Raw genomic sequence first — 21436 nt, forward strand, 5'->3', positions numbered from 1 at the left:
GAAAGTCTTTAGCATCCGTCTACCCTCTTGGGTCAGTTAGTTTTCTTGTCTCCTTTTCCCAGGAGTTCCCGGTGTGAAAGCCAGTCGTTTTGAAGAAGGTCTGCAGGTGAAGCATTGTGCTCTGTCGCTTGTAGGAGAGCCCATCATGTACCCAGAAATCAATCGCTTCCTGAAACTGCTGCACCAGCATCGAATCTCCAGCTTTCTGGTCACCAATGCCCAATTTCCCATGGAGATCAGGTGAGGGGTGTTTGGGATAGTGATTATTCAGACAGCTGCCAGAATTGGCAATCAAATCTGTGTTTGACTGATGAGTGACTGGAAGTGTCCAAACTTTGATTAAGCTGCCTGAGTAGCAATTGGGACGTAGTTCAACATGCAGCGTATGAGAGAATAATCATTGATCTCTTTTCTTTCTTTTAAAAAAAAACACTTTAAAATGTATTGATTTTTTTTTTTTTTTTATCATTTCTGTTTTCAAGTTGAATTCCTATCCCCTCCGTCAATAAGCCTTACCTTTTAACAGGGAAAAGAATTAAAAGCAAAAAAATAGATAAAAATGATAGCATAATACCCTCTCTGATGGTGTATTCAGTATTCTGAATGCATAGGCCCTCCTCTACTTACCCTCTCCAAAGAAGGCAAGGAAAGAAAGTGTCAAGAAAGAGGTGTCATTTATTAGCTTTTTACTGGTGTCTAGATTGACTATTTTAATCACAGCAGTGTTTGCCTTCATTTTAATGTTCATTTCATTTATATTTTAGTCATTGTGTGTGTGTGTGTGTGTGTGTGTGTGTATGTATAATTATAGATAAAATATTTCTGATTTCTGGACCAATTAATCTTTTTCCTTATCATCATTTTGACTTATTTGTCCTGTAGTCTCCATTTGCCTACTCAAATTTGCTTTCTTCTTCCATTTTGTCTTAATTTCAGAGTGGCAAAGAACTGAGATCCCTCTAGAAATTATAGTAGTGATTCCTATCGAAAATGGATTGGCAGGATTTGGCATATACTCTCTTCCGGGTTCTGTTATGTCTAGGATTTGGAAATATTTTAACCTTTATTTCCTAGACCAAAAAATTCAAACAAACATATCTTATATGTCACTAAATACCTTATATTTTGGGAGAGTTAGAATCTTGTTATAATTAAATGAATGAGTGAAGCGTTTATGAAACACTATGTACAAGGCGGTCTTAAGAATAAAGACCTATCCAAGGAGAATTCGTGTCCAAATTTACCTATCCTTTGCTTGATTGTTATATTTACCCATGGGATAGCTTATTTATTTATTTTCAATACATTTTAAAAATTTTTCATTAAAACTTTTTATTTTTAAAACATATGCATGAATAATTCTTCAACATTCATCTTTGCAAAACTTGGTGTTCCCATTTTCCTCCCCTTCCCCGACTTCCTCCCCTAGATAGCAAATAGTCCAATATATGTTGAATATGGTAGAAATATATGTTAAATCCAATATATGCTTACATATTTATACAATTATCTTGCTACGCAAGAAAAATCAAATCAAACTGGAAAAAAATGAGAAAGAAAATAAAATGTAAGCAAACAGCAATAGAAAGAGTGGAAATGCTATGTGGTGATCCATACTCATTTCCATAGTTCTCTCTCTGGGGGTAGCTGATTCTCTTCATTACTGAACAGTTGGAACTGGTTTGAATTATCTCATTGTTGAAGAGAGCCATGTCCGTTAGAATTGATCAACGTATATTTTTATGATTGAAGTGTATAATGATCTACTGGTCCTGCTCATTTCACTCAGTATCAGTTCATGTCAGTCTCTTCAGGCCTTTCTGATATTATCCTGTTGGTCATTTCTTACTGAACAATAATATTCCATAATATTCATATACCACAATTTATTCAGCCATTCTCCAATTGATGGGCATCCACTCAGTTTCCAGTTTCTGGCCACTACAAAGAGGGCTGCCACAAACATTTTGGCACATACAAGTCCCTTTCCCTTCCTTAGGATCTCTTTGGGGTATAAACCCAGTAGTAGCACTGCTGGATCAAAGGGTATGCACAGTTTGATAACTTTTTTGGGCATAATTCCAAATTGCTCTCCAGAATGGCTGGATTCGTTCACAATTCCACCAACAATGTATCAGTGTCCCAGTTTTCCCGCATCTCCTCCAACATTCTGCATTATCATTTCCTGTCATCTTAGCCAGTCTGACAGGTGTGTAGTGGTATCTCAGAGTTGTCTTAATTTGCATTTCTCTGATCAATAGTGATTTGGAGCATCTTTTCTTATGACTAGAAATGGTTTTAATTTCTTTATCTGAAAATTGTCTGTTTAGGGATATCTTATTTGTTAAAAAAAAGTTAAAGTTTTTTTCTAAGAAAAATAGTTCTTCACAAGGCTATGCAAGAATCAATGTTGAAAAATTATCCATGCATATGTTTTGAAAATAAAAAAACTTTAATAATAATAAAGAAAAAAAAGAAAAATAGTTTTTGATTGTTTTAAGGAAGAGAATTTTAAACAACTTTGACTCTTTTGTACTGTTTGGTCAGTATATGATTAAGACAGCTCAGATAATCTCTATTTGGCTAGCTCTTAATACAGCCAGGGTTGTATTACAGTAAAAGAGGCTGCCAAACTCTAAAAACAGTGGCTTCTTTGTAAATATAAAATGATGACTTTAGGGAACAGATTTCTTGAAATCAGTAAATATATTTTGTGCAACTGACTGAAAGAGCAGTTTGACTCCTTGAAACATGATTTATTCTTTTAATATTAGGGGGACTGGTAGACAAATGATTTTTATAAGCAGGAGCAGAATGCTCTAATAGAACAACGTGAAGTTGATTTTAAATTTAATGAAAGATTTTTTTTGTTGTTGGAGGTCTGGGCCTGTGATTTTATTGGTGTGGGGAACTCTTGGTTTAGACACCCCCTCCACTGATGCTGATAGGCAGCTAGTGATAAATTAGTTCATTGAATTTATGGCATTAGGCCCGAAATTTCTGCTCTTTGGATTCTCAGAAAAGTGGCTAAACATGGCCCAAATAAGGATGGAAAGACTTGCTTCAACAGCATGCAGAAAACAGCCCAGGCCATGGGTCTTAATGAGTATTTCTATATGTTGAATGTCCCCATTCATTGGCTCTTGGAATCCTGCTCCATGCTGGTGTTGTAAAATTCTGTAAATCAGCCTTCCCAATAGCCAGTATAAAAGTTAATTAGTCTTCAGTGCCAGCATGAGCCCCTTCATATAGTTGGTGGCTGGTGCCTTTTTGGGGTTGGATATTTGGGGATGTGACTGAAAAAACGTTCTTGTGATAACCAGTTCTGTGTCATGTGGCATGTTTTTTATTTTATTTTATTTTTATTTTTATTTTTTTATTTAATAGCCTTTTATTTACAGGTTATATGCATGGGTAACTTTACAGCATTGACAATTGCCAAACCTCTTCCAATTTTTCCTCTCTTACCCCCTACCCCCTCCCCCAGATGGCAGGATGACCACTAGATGTTAAATATATTAAAATATAAATTAGATACACAATAATTATACATGACCAAACTGTTATTTTGCTGTACAAATAGAATCAGACTCTGAAATATTGTACAATTAGCTTGTGAAGGAAATCAAAAATGCAGGTGGGCATAAATATAGGGATTGGGAATTCAATGTAATGGTTTTTAGTCATCTCCCAGAGTTCTTTCTCTGGGAGTAGCTGGTTCAGTTCATTACTGCTCCATTGGAAATGATTTGGTTGATCTCGTTGCTGAGGATGGCCAGGTCCATCAGAACTGGTCATCATCTAGTATTGTTGTTGAAGTATATAATGGTCTCCTGGTCCTGCTCATTTCACTCAGCATCAGTTCATGTAAGTCTCTCCAGGCCTTTCTGAAACCATCCTGTTGGTCATTTCTAACAGAACAATAATATTCCATAACATTCATATATCACAATTTATTCAGCCATTCTCCAACTGATGGGCATCCACTCAGTTTCCAGTTTCTAGCCACTACAAAAAGGGCTGCCACAAACATTTGACACATACAGGACCCTTTCCCTTCTTTAGTATCTCTTTGGGGTTTTTTAACCCCAAACTTTACATAAACTTATATAAAAAACTTATTTTTAATACACATTGCTTTACGAATCACGTCGGGAGAGAAAAATCAGTACAGAAGGAAAAAATCATAGAAGAGAAAAAAATAGAAAAAAGAAGTGAACCTAGCATGTGTTGATTTACATTCAGTCTCCTTAGTTCTTTTTCTGGACACAGATGGGATTTTCTGTCCAAAGTCTATTGGGATTGCCTTGGATCTTTGAACCATTGAAAAGAACTGAGTCTTTCATAGTTGATCATGATACTGATGCACTGTTATTGTGGTTCTGCTTTTTTCGCTCAGCATCAGTTCATGTAAATCTTTCCAGGCCTTTCTAAAATCAGATTGTTCATCATTTTTTTTAGTAGAACCACAATATTCCACTACCTTCATGTATCACAACTTGTTCAGCCATTCCCCAGTTGATGAGCATCTATTCATTTTCCAATTCTTTGCTCCCACAAAGAGAGCTGCTATGAACATTTTTGCACATGTGGATTCTTTTTCCTCCTTTATGATTTCTTTGGGGTACAGGCCCAGTAGAGACACTGCTAGGTCAAAGGGTATACAGTTTTATAGTCCGTTGGACATAGTTCCAGATTGCTCTCCCTAATGGTTGGATTAGTGTATGATATTATTTTCATAATTCTTTTAAAAGTTTCTTGGTGATGTGGAGCCAAGATGGCAGAGCAAAGGCAGTGACTTACCCGAGTTCTCCCCCAAACTCTCTGAACACTTTTAAATAATGACATACAAAAGTACCTGGAGCAGTAAACTTTCCAGCCAAAGACAACTGAAAAGGTCAAAAGTTAAGGTCTGTCACACCTGGGTGTCCAGTGCAGACTGTGCTAGCACCAATTCTTCCTATTGGGGAGGGAGGGGTACTGTCATTTCTCTAGGTTTGCAAGACAATTTCCAAGAGGCTTGAACGGTTCACTGGGCTTTGTAAAAGGATTAATGTTGGGGCACTAACTGGCATCTCCACAGGCTCACAACCTGAAAAATAAAAGGCTTAGTCATATTATATTCAACGTGTGGTGCAAAATGTGCTTTAGGACTTTGGCAAGTGTAGTTTAAGGAAAGGGAATTTTTATAGGCTTCAGATACTTCTTGTGGGCTGATTAGGTTCAAAGTGATTTCCTTTATGCCAGCTTTGATTAGGTCAAACTAATGTGTGAACACAACTTCTGTGGATCTCTAGTTCTTCCCCTTTGGCTGGGGGAAGGGTTCGTGAACTTGTTTTTCACTTTTTCCTAATTTTCCCATATTTTTCATGGTTGTATTCTAATAGACTTGCTTTCCTTAGTAATCCCCTGCATTTTATTTTATGCATGTAAGGGATCTCTAGACTTTGCCAGGCTGGCAGATGGATCTGTGATGCAAGGAGACCGAGGGCCTTTGTATAAGAAATGACGTGGTTGGACAAAATGACTGCTGAGCCTCCTTTCAGGTCTGAATTCTTTCTAAGAACTGGGTCCTGGCCCTAGAGAGATTGCCCACCTGGCATGGACAGGGGCAGGTGGAAATTCTTTCTTTATTGAGATACAAGCTTGGCACACGTTAGGTTGCTAGGGATGGGGCCCTTCATGCCAGTTGAGTCCCTGGAAGATTTTTTTATTTGATTTTTAAAAATAGTATTGAATGCCTTTCCTTTTTATCTCATCGTCATTTCTTAGCACTCCACTCTCCTTCCATGCTCTTTCGAACCTGCTTTGGAAACTAAAACAAATTAAATCCTTGACAGAGAACCTGCACTTAGTCCCTTCTCATTAGAAAGGAATCCCTACGAGGGCAGCTCTGTGGTTATTTCCCCTTGTATTCCTGGGGCTTTGCATTGTAGGTGCCTAATAAGTGCATGTTTATTGACTGACTTTGCTACCAAAAGATTGGTCTTTACTATATAAATTGGCTGCTTTGTAGTGTTGTTTTTTATTTATATTGTTATAATCATCCAGAGTACTATTCTCCTGGTTCTGATTAACTTTTCTCTTCAAAGGTAAGTTTTGTTAGTATCTTTTGTTTCACATTACCTTCATTTTCCAGTGTATTCCTCCTGCCTCCTCCTTCTCCTGTGTAACAAAGAAGTAAAAGGAAGTCAAAAACAGTTCGGCAGCTAGCTGACATTTTGGGAAAAGTCTGATGTTACACAAAGTGTTCTGCATCCAATGTTCCAACCTCTGGAAGGGGCCGTCTTCTCTTCTTCAGGACCAAGATTGTTCTTATACGCGATCAGCATTCAGTCTGGATTGTTTTCTTATTGTTTTCCCCATTTACAGTATTTATTCACTAGTTCTATTTATGTTTCATCAGTTCTATAAAGTCTAATACAAGTCTCTTCATGCTTTTCTGGCTTCCTTTTGTGGGTCACTTTTTTTGTGGCTTGGTGCTGTTCCATGGGCTCTTTCCTGGTCTCCGTGTCACTGAGTCCCTCTCTTTCCTCCAGGTGCCCTCAGGTCTCTCCTTCTGCATGAAACCTTTCCTGGTCCTCCCACTGCTGATGCTCTCCCCTCCAAACCCCTACCTGCTTGTTCTCTTATATTGATACATTCAGACTTAGCTTTGCAAGCTTCGAGAAAGCAATTGTTATTATTTGTGCTTGTGTCTGCAGCATCTAGCCCATCACGGACACGTGGCAACTCTTTGTGGATCGATCGATTTTCCTTCTCCCTGCTCCCATTTGACAGCAGGCCCTTGTTCTCACCAGTGAGGAGCCTTGCACGGACTCCCTAGCCTGCACTCCTTCTTCTGTCTTCTCCCCCTTTTCATCTGCCCTCTACACCACTGCCACGTTCTGTTCGCCCATTCACAGATCCGACCATGTCAGTCCTCATAGGCCCCTTTAGAGGCTCCCTCTGACCCACAGAATGAATCTCACGCTCCTTAGTATGGCCTTTCAAGGCCCCCCCTCATCCTTATCCCCCTACCCACATTCACTAGCTTGTTAATACAAGCTAGTCAAACTGGGCTAATTTCTATCCTTTCCAGCCCTTTTCCCCCTAATATCATTAACCTGAGACTGGGCTACTCTGATCTCCGCCTCCTCATCCTTTTACCTCTCAGCTCCTCTAGTCACCATCTCTCCCTTTCGTCAGAAAAGATCTTTCCTTCCTTAGATCTCTTGTGGATATTTTGAGCTTCTACCATGTACCTCTTGGGGTCTGTTTGGTATTTTAATGATTTCTTTGTGTGTTAAACTATAATCTGAAGGCAGGGCCTTTCTTAGTTGTTTCCTCACCTTCTGTGCTTGATGCCTCCTGAAATCATTATTATGTAATCCAAATCATCACTTTTACATACATTATATAATTTTTACTCAGACTTTGGTCAGTGCCTCAGCACTGAAGAAAACACAAAGGTGAATCAGACACGTTAAAGCTAATATATGCACACACATGTAGCTCGCTCTCGCTCTCTCCATATGTAGCTTAAGAACCACATTGTGTATAATACTAGTTCACCAGGTCTCGTCCAGTTCTCTTTCCTGTTCTTTATTTATTCAAGTGTTTGTTTTTGATGAGCATGAATGACATTCACAGCAATCAAGATTTTTAAGATGAATAGAACCAAATTAAAGCTTCTTTTTGTGTTCTTCCCTTAGGGTGTCCAGATTTTTGTGATAAGTTTGTGGATGAGTCAAAGAAACTGAGATTTTGATGCAGGAAGCTTGGATTTTAATTACAAAAATTTGTCCTCCCTTCCCCTTTGCTTCTGTCTCTCTGTCTCTGTCTCTGTGTCTCTCTTTTAATCCTTTTAGATGATTTTAGTTTGCTGTGGATAGGCTTATGTTACATGCCAATGAGAGGCTTTCAAGCTTCCTAGACCATGCATGGATAAATCATGCCTTCCGACCACTCATTCTGCCTTTTAACTGCAGGAAGCACCCAGTTTGTCCTACATTCCATGGCTGCTTTATTAAGCTTAAAATATGGGGCACTTCCTATGTATCCGATTCGACAGAGCAGAAGGCACATGAAAATCTGGTTTGTTCAGAGAAAGGACTTGATCCCTTTCCTGAGCATTTAAATACAGTGCAGGAGACTTCTGTAGTTCATGGGAGTGCAGAACAGAGATGCCCTGGGGTGTGAGTTAACTTAGCTAGTTAAATAGTCTGGATAAACCAGAGATCTGACATCTAAATGAGCACTGGAGACTTGTGGAGCCCAGATAGAAGTTCAGTTCTAAGGTTTATGAGGCTTTCCCTGAAAGATTGTAGTCTGATTGAACAAGCCTGTTTGTGTAGTTTAAAGCCATACAGCATGGAAGTTTTGACTCTTGAGGATGTTGAGATTGAAAATCAGCCTGGTTCCTGGAGTCATTTTAATAATAATAATAATAATAATAATAATAATAATAATAATAGCTTTTTATTTTTCAAAATACATAGAAAAGGTAATTTTTAACATTCACTTTTGCAAATCTTTGTGTTTCAAAAATTTCCCCTCCCTTCCTTCCTCTCCCCTCCTCTAGAGAGGAAGTAATCCAATATAGATTTAACATGTGCAATTTCAACATTCTTCACGCTGCACAAGAAAAATCAGATCAAGAAGAAAAAAATGAGAAAGAAAAAATAAGGACAATGACAAAAAAGTGAAAATACCATGCTGTGATCTACATTCAGTCCCCACATCCTCTCTCTGAGTGCAGAAGGCTCTCCATCACAAGGCTATTGGAATTGACTTGAATTACCTCATTGTTGAAAAGAGCCAAGTTAATCAGAATTAATCATCACATAATCCTCTTGTTGCCGTGTACAGTGATCTCTTGGTTCTGCTCACTTCACTCAGCATCAGTTCATGTAAGTCTCTCCAGGTCTCTCACTCTCTCCTCCTCCCCTATATTCAGTTACCAAAGCCTTTGTAACATCCCTCATTTATTCCTGCTTTGTTTCTCTGACACTGCTATCCCCTTGGTCCGGGCTCATCCCCTGTACCTCCATTACTGCAATAGTCTGCTAGGGGGTCTGCCGGCCTTAAATCTCTCCCCACTTCAGTCCATCCTCCCTTGAGCTGTCAAATTGATCTTCCAAAGCACAAGCCTACCCACCTTTAAATAAACTCCATTGGCCCCCATCACCCTAACCCCTAGGGTTACACCCTTCATATTCTGTTCCCTTCTGATCTTTCCAGTGTTCTTACACCTTGCCCTTCTTCACATATCCTTGGATCTGGAGACTGGCACCTTCGCTGACACCATCTCCTGATCCTGGGCATTTTCTCTGGCTGTCCCCCATGCCCAGAATATTCTCCTTGTTCCTCTCCACCTCCAGGCTTCCTTTAAGTCTTCATCAAAACTTATCTTCTACAAGAAACCTTTCCCAGTCCCTCTCAAATGTCAATCCCTTCCCTCTGTTGATTATTCCTAATTTATCTGGTATATTGCTTGCTTGTACACAGTTGTTTGCATCTTGTCTCCTCCACTAACCTGGGAGCTCCTTGAGGCTTTACTCTTTGTGATCCCGGTGTTTAGTCCAGTGCCTGGCAACACAGTAGGAGCTTAATAAATGCTGATGGCTTTGACCCGATTTGCTCTTTTCACTTTGCCTCCCTTGGCTTGGTTTTCCACATCTTAAGGTTTTCTTCATATTTTTGTGGCTTATCAGTAATACTTTTATGAACGTGTCATCATTTATTTAAGCATCGTCTGCTTGACAAAGCTCCCTTCTTCTGTGCCAGATCTTGGGCTACAGAGGGCAGTCCCTGCTCTCAGAGAGCAGACCTTCTAGTAGGAGAAGGAAGCCTCTGCAGGAGAATCGGAGAGGGGCCGCACATGTATGCAGCTGGGAGGGTGCACGGTGTTGAGAAGTGTTTTCCACATTCTGGGAAGAATAAGATGAAGCCTTGGCTTCATCCCACAGAACCTGGCGTCCCGGAAGCAGGAATCGGGAGTCACTAGTGGGGATGGAGAAGGTGTTGATCAGGGCTGAAATACAGGAGGGGGACGTGGAGGTGGCCAGGAAGTTGTTTCCCATTTTCCAGTTTTATAAATAAAGTGACTAATTTTGGTCCACATAAGTCCTTTCTCCCCCTCTTTTAATTATAACCTTGGCGTACATGCTCAAGAGTAGTGCTGCTGGGCCAAAGGGGATGGTCCGTTTTATGACTGTTGTTGTATAGCCAGATGGTTTTCCAAAAGAGGAGGTTCTTTTCTATGAGAAACATCCCGAAGGATGGAACAGAGTGCCTGTGTTCTAACAGCTCTGACACCGTGGGATTTAACCATTTTGAAGCAGTTTTTGCCATTTTGATGAGCAAAGGGAGGTGTTTTCAAACTTTAAGGACATGAATTTCTTGATATTATGGATCTTCTAGCACCCTGCTATACCAAGCTTCTTTCAATTTTTAAAAATATTCAGCCCATTTGCCTTTTGTGGCTATAAAATAACTAATATAAACTATTGGAAAAAACCACTGTGGAAACCTGGTGCAGGATTCTATGGCCTCTTTCCTCCCAAAATGAGGATATGGTTTTTTAAACAGGGTAATTTACTTTTACTGTGATGACGAGGTCACTAAGTTATATTTATTAATAAAGTTCTTGAATGCTTCCTCAGCTTTGTGGGCCCTTTTAAGATTTATTTTACTTATAAGAGGGAAAGAGGCATTGGATCATGTTTTCACAGTTCATGTCAGGTAAATGGCTACGTAGGGTATATGGTGTGGATAGATTGTATATGTATGTACATTTATATACATTTATATATACATATGCATAAAAATATATGTATATACACATACATATTCTTAAATGTATTTTGATGAAGGGCACCATATCACCAGTTGTCATTTTAGCCAATTCTTGTCCTTTTGATTTTTCAACGACAAGGATGTGATCACTTCCGAGAAAGAGCCTTATCAGATTAGGAGGGAGCCTGGAGACACAAGGCCCCAAAGAGCTGTTGCTATTCAGGGCCATGCTCCATGATAACTTTCAGAGGCCGTCTGCCCATCTAAAATGTATCTCTGCTATGAGCCTTTCCTCAGCTAATATTTGACAAGTTTTCATCTCAGAAATGTCAATAGGACTAGGAAAACAGTAAAGGGCAGAATCTGTTCTAAGTAGAGTCTCAGATTTTTATCTCTTTTCTTTACAACCCGATTTTAAAGAGGTAATATAGTTGAATGGGTTGAACTGGAAGTCCCAGAATCTGATTCAAGTGATTGAAATTTGGTAAACATTTATTAAGTGCCTACTGTGTATCAGGCACTGTGCTATACCCTGGGGATACAGATAAGGGAAAAAAAAGATAGTTCCTGGGCCCAAGGAGCTTAGAAAATAAGGGAGAAGAGAGTACCCCAAAATAATCTGGAAAAAGAGTGGTGGGGCAACAGAGGGATGATATTCTTTAGAGTCAAAACCAAGCAGAGTAGCTGGTAGGAAATGGAGAATTATCTGCATAGTTCTCACCCCTCTATAAAGAGAAAATGTTGCTCCCTCTAATCCTCTAATCAGAGAAAAAGGGCAACAGAAGGTGTTAAAGAGGGAAAAGTTAAAGTCCTGCTTCTGCTTCTTATTAACTTTGTGGCCATGAGCACCTCTTCCAACCTCTCTGAGCCTCAGTTCCTTCATCGTAAAATGTGACAACTATACTTGACTCTCTCTTATTATGACGATAACCAAATAAGATAGGATGGAGAAAGTACTTTCTAACCCAAGTGGCAATATAGAACAATCACCAGTCACCCCATCATTACCCCCACCCCTTCTGTCTCCATTTGAGTAAGACATAATTGCTTTTGTGTGAACCAATTCTGATGAGAGTGGGGTTCAAGCATTGCCACCTCCCCCCATTTTCCCTTCCACTCTAAAAGCTCTTCCTTGTGTACCTCCTCTGTGAGAAAATTTGTCCATTTTACCTTTGCCTTTTCCCTTCTCCCAGTGCTCTGTTCTTTTCAATGCTTGGAAGTCCTCTATTTCATTAACTATCCATTTTTTTTTTTTCCTGCTGAAGGATTGCACTCAGTTTTTCTAGTTAAGTTATTCTTGGTTGTAATCTTAGCTCCTTTGCTCTCTAAATAGAGTCCTGTGGTCTTTTAACATGGAAACTGCTAAATTTTGTTTGATCTTGACTATGGTTCTATGATATCTGAATTATTTATTTGTAGCTGCTTTTACAATATTTTCTCATTCACCTGGGAGCACTAGGATTGGCTATAATATTCTTGGGAGTTTTCATTTGGGAATTTCTTTCAATAGATAATTGATGGATTCTTTCAATTTTTTTCTTACCTTCTGGATCTAAGATATCAAGGCAGTTTTATGTAAAATTTCTTGAAATATATCTGGCACTCTCATTTTTCCATTTTGATTTGATTTGATTTTTCTTTTTCTTTCTTTCTTTCTTTTTTTTTTTTTTGCTGAGGCAATTGGGATTAAGTGACTTGCCCAGGGTCACACAGCTAGGAAGTGTTAAGTATCTGAGGGCAGAATTGAATTCAGATCCTCCTGATTTCAGGGCTGGTGCTTTATGCACTGTACCACCTAGCTGCCCCAATTTGATTTTTCTTCTACAGCATGATAATTGTGGAAATACATATAGAAAAATTGCACATGTTTAAGTATATTGGATTACTTGCCATCTAAGGGAGGGAGTGGGGGGAAGGAAAGGAAAAAAATTTGAAACACAAGGTTTGGCAAGGGTGAATGATGAAAATTGTCGATGCCTGTGTTTTGAAAATAAAAAACTTCAATAAAAAAGTAAGCCACAGCTTTGTAATCATATAATTGACTGAAAGATGTAAAGAAAATGAAATAACTTTGTATTTACTTAGTTGACTAATTTTAAACATTCAATTAAGTAGAATAAAACATCTTCTTAAAAGCTTTCATCCAACAAGGTGATTCTTGTGCATGTTCAAAAGTATACAATCTTCTTTGAAAAAATATTTTAAGAGAAATTTGTTTGATAGTCTTCTGATTATTAACAACCAAGAAATAAAACAGGAAGACATTCTGATGGAAAAAATGAAATATGCTATCTGGGCTCTTTTTTGTTATTTTTGATCATGGCTTTCAGGTAATTCACTAATTCTTAAAGTATATCTCCACCTATTTTCAGGTCTTTTTTCCAATGAGACATTTCATATGTTCTTTTATTTTCAAAAAATTTTGACTGTATTTTATCATTTCTTGATCTCTCTTAGTATCATTAGCTTCTACTTGTCTAATTCTGATTTGTTCTTTTTATGTCTACCTTTGATCTTTTGTTCTCTGCTACTCTGAAATTTGATGGAGATGTTATTTTAAAGTTGTTTGTAGGGGAACATTGGGAGAGTCCTGCTCGGTTCTAGCTTGGGTCTCTGCCAATCAGATCCCATAATCTTTCTCCTGCTTTAAAAAGAAAAAGAAAAAATGAACCCTTTGTCACATATATGTGTGGGAAGAATTCCCTGATTGGCCAATGTCCGGAAATGTCTGTCTCCTGCCCCTGTCAGGAGGCGATCCCTCTCAGGTAGGCTGTAGCTCGGGTGGATCACCACAGCGACAGGGACAGGCTGGTCTGACTTAGTTCCCCCAGCCCTGCCCTCAAGGTTTAGCTCTTCAGAATTCTGGATGCTTTGGGTCAGACCACATCCCTTTTATCTCTAGGTGGTGTCTGTAGCAGCTCTTGTGCCCTTGTCCGCATAAGTGCCCATCAGGTTTCGCTCTTCCTGCAGGGATCAGACTCTGGTTGTAAAGGTGAGAGAGAGAGAAGTAACTCGTGATGCTCCCTCCGAGGCCTTGCTTCCTCTCCCTCTGAGGGGCACGCGAGCTGAGCGCTAGTGACTTTTTGTCCCTTAATTCCACAATATAAAGCTATCCCCACACAGCTTCCTCCTCACGTCCCATCGTTACCCAGAGGCAGGAGCATGTCTTTGTTTCCCCCAACAATAATGACAAACCTGATTCCAGTTTTTGCCCCACTATTCTTGCCAGACTAAGTCATGTGTGTATCTGGCTTGGCCGTGCCCCAAGCACAGCGGTGCCCCTGCCCTTCCTCACCTTCCTCATCAGGCCTTGCTCTCTGTGGCCCAAGACTGAATGGGGAAAGTGTTCTCTGACTCCTGTAGCCGCAGAGAGCCAGCACTTTCGCCTGTCATCTTCAGGAGTAATCGCAGCTTCAGTTTCTTTCCACCAGTGAGCCCGAGGACATCCCGCCCGTGTTTGTGGCCATCTACAACCCAGTGTTTTGAATAGTAGTGAAAGCTCTGGTCTTGCTGTTGCCGTGTGCTCACAGATTAACCAACTCGGTTCTTGAAGTTCATCAGTGTGCATATCACTGAAACAATCAAGCTCAGATTGGTTATTTTATTTTATGTTATTTTTTTAAATGGAGATTGGCTTTTGGTTTTGGGAACCCTGCTGTCCTGTTTTTGTTCTCTCCATTCATTTATCCCAGGGATCAACTAGAAGCAGGTCTGAAATGTAAAATTCTACAAACGTTTTGAGAGCCCGGTGTTAAATATAACTGTATGGCATGTTATGATAATTTTCAGATTGTACTTTTTAATTAAAATGATTTTCTTCTGTCTTTTGGATTACAATAATAAAGCAAAGACAGGCAAATGAATAGCTTCTCCCTCATGAATAGCACTGAGGCAATTGCTAGGCAGCGATGAAATCAGCCCATTCCCTTCACATCTTCTCTTCCTTCTGCTGGCAGAGGTCTCGCCGCCCCCAAGCAGCGTCATCTCTCTGTTTCTTAGGAAACTTCCTTCTCTGAGGGAAATGTCTCCAAGGATTATCTGCCTCTGTTCCCCTCCCATCTGCTTCAGGGTTTACTTTGTTTGCGCCATGTCAGTCTTAGATTCATTCATAAAGATATCTTACCTTGGATGGGATGACAGTCTCTGGTCGTCTCCCTCAGGAATGATCCAGGGAACTATCTAATGTGGCCATTGCCGTGAATATATGGGCACCTCTTTTCCTCTCACAAATACTAGAGAAGAGACTGATTGTAAAATAATCACCACTCCTGGATTTTACTCTTCACAGTCCAAGTAGTTATGATGAAATAGTTCTCGTTTTATATCAGGCACTTTCAAGATAAATGCCTTTCATTGTTTGTAGCAAGTATCCATTTAAGCTGGCATTTTGTAACCTTTCCATTAAAAAAATAAAAATATTGTTGAGTTAAAGGAGCATGGCTTGTTACCCAAGTGGATGAGGTGCCTGTTTCAAGGATGATAAGGTAGACTAATGGTTTCTAAAGTAATGATATGCCATCCTTTCTGTCTTTGGCAAGTGGAATGGCTTGTTTAGAAAGATACTTTTGCTTGGTAGAGAAATATTCCAGAGCCTTGCAAGAGTTCTACCAATATATCAGCTTTGCATATAAGTTCACATCATTTTTTCACTTGCTTAGATTTATCTTTAACTTTTAGCGAGGGACATTCAGAATCTCCTCTTCTAAATCTTATAGGTTAAGAGAATGCAAGCATCTATTTGTGAGCATTTTTATGAGTTCAAATAATTAAAATCCTCAATCAGAGTCACCTTTTGGTGACTCATCTGGGAAAAGTTGATCTTGCCAGGAAGATGCTAGAAAGCACGGGCAGTTTTTGATCAGAAGAAGAGTGCTCTCTGTACCGTACTTGCGGAACACACTATTTGGATCTTTCCATAGTTCTTGACCCCTTCCCCTTTGTGCTAAGATTTGATCTGTGTGGTGGCTATGCCCCGCTGCAAGTTCATAAGCCCCATGAGGGCAGGAGCCATAGCTTCTTTATATTTTTATATTTATATTTATATTTGATGGCATATTTATATTATTCCAGGACTTTGGATCATAATCTTCATATTCACTGGAACTTAGTAACTTTGCTGAATTGCAGTGACTTGTCATTGTTGGTCTAAGGGGCTTTTTCAGTAGCCCCAGATCTTGGACACTGCACGTGTCTTAGTTCCATTGACTTTTGCCTCCCGGGCTTCTCAGTGTCGCTGGGATACCTGCAGAGATGCCGTGGTGGTCAGTCAATAAAGTCATTCAATCATAAACCTATATTAAGTTCCTCCTGGGAGCCGGGCATTGTGCTAAGTGCTGGGGGAAGAAAAAGAAACAAAAGGTGGTCTAATGGGGGAGATAGCAAACATGTTATATTGTGCATAAATGTACACATGTGTTTGTGTGTGCGTAGCAAGCTATATAGCAGATAGGTAGGAAGTAATTAACAGAGGGAAGGCACTAGAAGGCACATTATGAGGGCTTGGGGAAGGGGAGATTTTTGTTTAAAAGAAATCAGGCACCTTTGGCTAAACTTTGGCCCAATTTCTTTCATATCATTGCATGTACAGTTCTGAGTGTGACAATTTAGGAAGGACATTAGTAGGCTGGAGAGTGTCCAGGGGAAGATAATCAGACTGGGGAAGGGCTTTGAGACCTTGCCATGAAGCATTGATTGAGGGGACTGACTGTCAGGGTGGGGCCTTGGGAAGGGGGAAACATGATGTCTTTCTTTAAATGTTGGAAGTGTCAGAAGAAGCTTCCCCAGAGTGAGAGCTGCCCAAAAGTGGGGTGTTCAGGGGTTCCTTCACCCTTGGAGGTCTTCAAGCAGGGGCTGGATGACCGCTCGTTGGGCACGGGAGAGCAGCGAGTCCCTGTCTCTGGGGTTGGATTCTGTGGCTGCTGGGATTCCTTCCATCTCTCAAAGTCTGGGATTTCTAGAAGTAAGATCCCAGCTGTCATCTCTTTGCTGTTGGAAATTAGGTGAGAGTCTCCTCCCCTGTGGCTCTCTCTGCCCACCATCCCTATAACTTTCCAAGCAAAAGCCTCTTTCTGCTATTTTCATATGAGTGCCCTGAGCACAGGGGCCTTTTCCCTTTTCTTTTTGTATTCCTAGTGCTTAGCCCAGCACTTGGCCCAGAACAAGCACTTCATAAGCGCCATTTCAGTTAATTCATGGACTCACTGGTTCATTGTTGCCATCTTTCTGGGGTGATTTCAGGTCTTCCTGCTACCTTTTGGTGGCAAGTTGGCAGCCAGCTTATCGTGGACAAGAGTTATCCCTGTGCATTTTGGGAATAGTTGGAAGCCCATGAACAAGGAGAAATGTTTAATTTTGGCCTCATGAAAGTCCTGCAATGAAGTAATCTTTTCTTTCTAATTTTTCTTCCTATTTCCTTCCCTTCCCTCCCTTTTCTTCCCAAGGAACCTGGAGCCAGTCACCCAGCTCTATGTCAGTGTGGATGCTAGCACCAAAGAGAGCTTGAAGAAAATTGACCGGCCGCTCTTCAAGGATTTCTGGCAGAGATTCCTCGACAGTCTAAGAGCCCTGGCTGCCAAGGTATGTGGTGAGAAAGCACATGCAGCAGCTTGCACCTGCTGTGTCACATCGGCTGCTTTGCCAAGTAAGACCCTTGGGCCCTTATGGCCATTGGAATACTTGGGACCCCAAAACACCTGAGCCTCCTGTTCAGGGTCATTCAGCAAGTAGCAGAAGTGAGTTCTGAAGCCTCTCTGATGTCCTTTCTTCCCCCCTCTCAACCCCTCCAAATCTGGTTCTTTTACCTGTAAGGTAAGGACTGACGGGGTGACCTGGCCTGGGATCTCCTAGGTGTAAGGAACTCCCCCTCCCAGTGCTATTTGCCACTTCCTCTGTGGCTTTTAGCCTCAGAGAGCTGTGAATGGAGGGCTGTGGGTCACCCAGCCAGGATGGGTCAGAGGCCTTCCTGACCCTCCAGCCAGCTTGCTCCCACAATGACTGTTCTGCCCATTACCTCATGGCAGTGTGAACACTGGGCATTCTGGGAATGATGCCCATTTTACAGATTAGAAAGTTGAGTCTGGTCAGGGTGACATGACTGGCTGAAGTCCACACTAAGGTTGTAGCAGAGGCAGAATATTAACCCTAAGCCCAGGGCTTTTTCCTTACTGACATCCTCTTTCTTTACTTTCCAAATGATCATTCCATCTTCATCCTCCCTTATTCATCTATGCACCCAGTATTCTTGTGTCTGTGGGTGCATGCACTGTGAATACGGGGTGTCTATAACCCATTGTGTCCGCAAAATGCTCACATCTGGCGAGGTTGCAAAGACGCGGTTATATCCAAGTCGGCACCTTCTCTGCATTTTCAGACCTGAAGCCTTGTCCGGGTGACACATCAGGATGTGTCTGAGGCAGCTCTTGGACCCAGGCCTTTGTGGCTCCAATGACCGATTCCTGATACGAGTTGAATGTGAATGTAAAACAACAGGCTGTGAATGGCACAAAAATCCCTCAGAGGGTTGCTGGCACCTTGTCGGGGACCCAGATGCCCCTTTAAGTCCTCCGGACCTTACCCCGTCTGACACGGAGGCCGGGAGACTGCCCGCCGCCTCATGAGCCCGATGAGGCTCTGCTCTCTTGGTTTGGTTGTGGAGGGGGCTTGTGTGGTATTGTTGTTTGTACTTAGGACCTCATTGTGGTGATGCCAGGACACGGGAGTGAATTGGACTGACATGAGGGAGGGCTGGGGAAGGTCACTGGCCTTGTTCCTCCAGAGCCATCTGGGTCTGAGGGGGGGCAGATGGGGATCAGGACTCCTGGAGAAAGCCCTGAGGCAGTTGGGAGACTGTGGTCTCTTTGAGCTGAGGTCTGACGGAGGCAGCAGCCATTCCATGATAAGGCTGGGATAGATAGATAGATAGATAATTCTATTTCAGCATAATTGGCTTCTTTTGGAATCCTTTGTGTTTTAGTTTATACATTTAAAAATATGATTCTGAGAAAGGGTCCTGAGGCTTTACTGAACTGGAAGTCCATGACTCCCGAAGGTGAAGAAGTGGAATCAAATGCACCTGTTCCCTGTCTCCAGAATTAAATTAATGTGATAGAAGGAGACGTTGACAGAACAACTCGGCGGATTTTTTCCCTTTTGGAAGAAGCCCACTGTAGTCCTGGCAGTTATAGCCATCGAGGTCTCCCTCGGCAGTCCTCTGCTGACTTCTTGGGCACAGCCTGCCTCAGGACACCAATCTGCAGCCTTCTGTTAACAACTCCAGTTTCCCTTGAAAGCCGCCCACTCTGCACACCTGCTCACGGCTCCCCAGGCTGGCGGTTGGTAACCGCCCTCTCCTGCGAGCTTCTTATGAAACCTTGGAGCCGGGAGTCCCCTTGAGGCTGCACCTTATAGGCCAGATCTCTGCCATTGTTAGCACTTTGTCCCCTGCCAGTCTGTGCCTTTGCTGTCATGTTTCCCTGGGGGAGGACAAGGACTGTGTCACCATCGGCCCTGTATTTCCAGGGTAATAGATACCTGCCAGGTGGGATCGAGTTGGTTTGTGAGTTTTCCCAGCATGTGACAGGGAGAGGCGTGTCTCAAATCTGGGTCCTGTGACTCCTTCGGAGTGGGTGTGGGTCTCCGCTGGTCCCACATGCAGGTTGGCATCAGGTCTCCTTGCTTGGGAGGGGGAGGAGAGGTGCCTTTTTCATTGGCCCAAAGGTTCAGCACCCAATTCCTCCATCAGCGTTCCTGTCACCCCTCACAGTAGGGGGAGAAATCAGTGCTAAGGGGAGTCTGAGGGCTGCTGTGAGATGCTTGCCACCGTGTCTCAGCCCAAGCGCATTTACCAGCATCATCATCATTGGGAAACTCTAATTTTGAAGCGTCCCCCGGGTGGTCTGGTCTAGCATCTCTGGGATCGTGTGTCTGCTCTCGGTGTGTGGTGCCCATCCCCCCTGGAGAGAGAGCTGACATTTTCAGAACTCTATCCAGATGAAAGGCAGACGCCTTCTCTTGGGTTCTTGATGTTGCAGTTAACACCGTACAATGTCAGGAAAGGTTGACGATACGGATTTTTGGAGTTCCCAAAGAAGGCCTGTGGGAGAGGTAGCCTCAGAATCACAATTGACAACTTCCTTGTTGGGAGGGTAATCTGATGGGTTTAGGCTGATACAAAAATACACAGGTTTTGTTTGTTTAATAGAATAGGAAAGCAAATATGGGGTTTTCTTCTGGAATTAGTGTTTAAATTTTTTATTTGCTTTTCCCTGAGTTAGAGAGTGTCATTCAGTCAATAAACATTTATTCGGCACCCACTGTGTGACAGGCCCTGAGCTAAGAGCTGGGGATACAGAAAAAGAAGCCAAACAGGATCAGATTGTGGCAAGCGGGGGGGGGGGAGACTTCTAGAATTTTAGGAAAATAAGAGTTTTTAACAATTGGCTCAAGATTAAAAATATTCATTTATATTAACTGAGCACTCCAAAAGTGCAAGAGGACAGTCTTCTCTCTTTTTTCTCCTAACTATTGACAGTCTGGAGTCTCCTCTCTTACCAGACTATTCCTTCTTTGAATGGGAAAGGGGGAAAGATATTGGACGCTGTGTCCGTGGGGCAACAGATTGTTTGGCGGAGGTGAACAGAACAGATGTGTTGCCTGTACTTTTCCTCCAGAGACAGTTTCTGCCATAGAGTTACCCTAGGACTTAGTAGATCTAAATTTACATATACACAGAAATCTATTAGTTATAAAACTCTTTCCACTATTAGCTTGGGCCATAGACTTTTATCAGCGGTGTGTCCCAGTTTATTTTTGCCAGTGTCCCATCATGCCAAGGTCAAGACTTGGTAGAACATTCAGTTGTTTAATCTTTTATTTTATATTCTTGAACCCTCAGTAAGTACTTTCATCCTCTGCAGAAGGAAGGAATATCATTTGCTTGCACATACATCGTTGGATGTCAGAATGTGAACAGTAGCATCATTTCTAAAGAATCGAGCACGGTTTGTATCTCTGGCTTGTATTGCTGATTAAACGTGGCTGCCGAGCGTGTTTCTTCATAAGACTGAGGCGTTATTGGGACAGGACAGTCAGGGTCCGAATCTCTGTTCATGCTGTGTCATAGAGACCACCACAGCAGCCCTGGTCTCTATGACACCATAACTAGCTGATGTTTGAGTGGCTAAGGGCTGGTGATGTACTTGGGAAATGCGACGTGGAAAGTTTGCCTAGAACTCACTCAAGGTGACATGATGTTGTGGCAAGAGGGTGGCTTCTGGGTAGCAGCCTGGATGGGTGGGGGACTCCAATTCTAGCTCTGACCTGGGGTAAGAAGCCACAGAGCCTCTCTGGCCTGTTTCCTTATCTGTCAAGTGGAGTCATATTAACTGATCTTTGATTCATTCATTCACTCATTTATTTTCATTTACTTAATTTTTTAACTGATCTTTCAGTCCATTTCAGCTATAAATATCAGTTTGAGTGTGCAGGGAGAAAAGGTAAAAGAGAGAGAAAGAAGGGGTGAAATAAATGGGAAAAGGAAGGAGAAAGAGTGAGAATGAAGACACTTTTAAGGGTGGGGACAGAGGGACAAAGTTTCTTTTTTCCCCTTTTCTCTAAGCAAGTTCATGTGGACAGACCTTTTAATACTTCTCAACTCGAT

At 41.6% G+C, this 21436-nt stretch overlaps 1 protein-coding gene across 1 annotated transcript in view; it reads left to right on the forward strand.

The window, feature by feature from the left end:
- Window positions 1-21436, forward strand: part of LOC100918039 (S-adenosyl-L-methionine-dependent tRNA 4-demethylwyosine synthase TYW1) — a 207548-nt gene that overhangs the window by 101009 nt on the left and 85103 nt on the right. The window contains exons 12-13 of the mRNA XM_012549824.3: window positions 63-240; window positions 17220-17355. Of these exons, the coding sequence (XP_012405278.1) occupies window positions 63-240; window positions 17220-17355 (314 nt within the window). The remainder of the gene's footprint in view (window positions 1-62; window positions 241-17219; window positions 17356-21436) is intronic.

The sequence above is a fragment of the Sarcophilus harrisii genome, chromosome 4 (assembly GCF_902635505.1).
Source record: "Sarcophilus harrisii chromosome 4, mSarHar1.11, whole genome shotgun sequence".
Taxonomy (NCBI): Eukaryota; Metazoa; Chordata; class Mammalia; order Dasyuromorphia; family Dasyuridae; genus Sarcophilus; species Sarcophilus harrisii.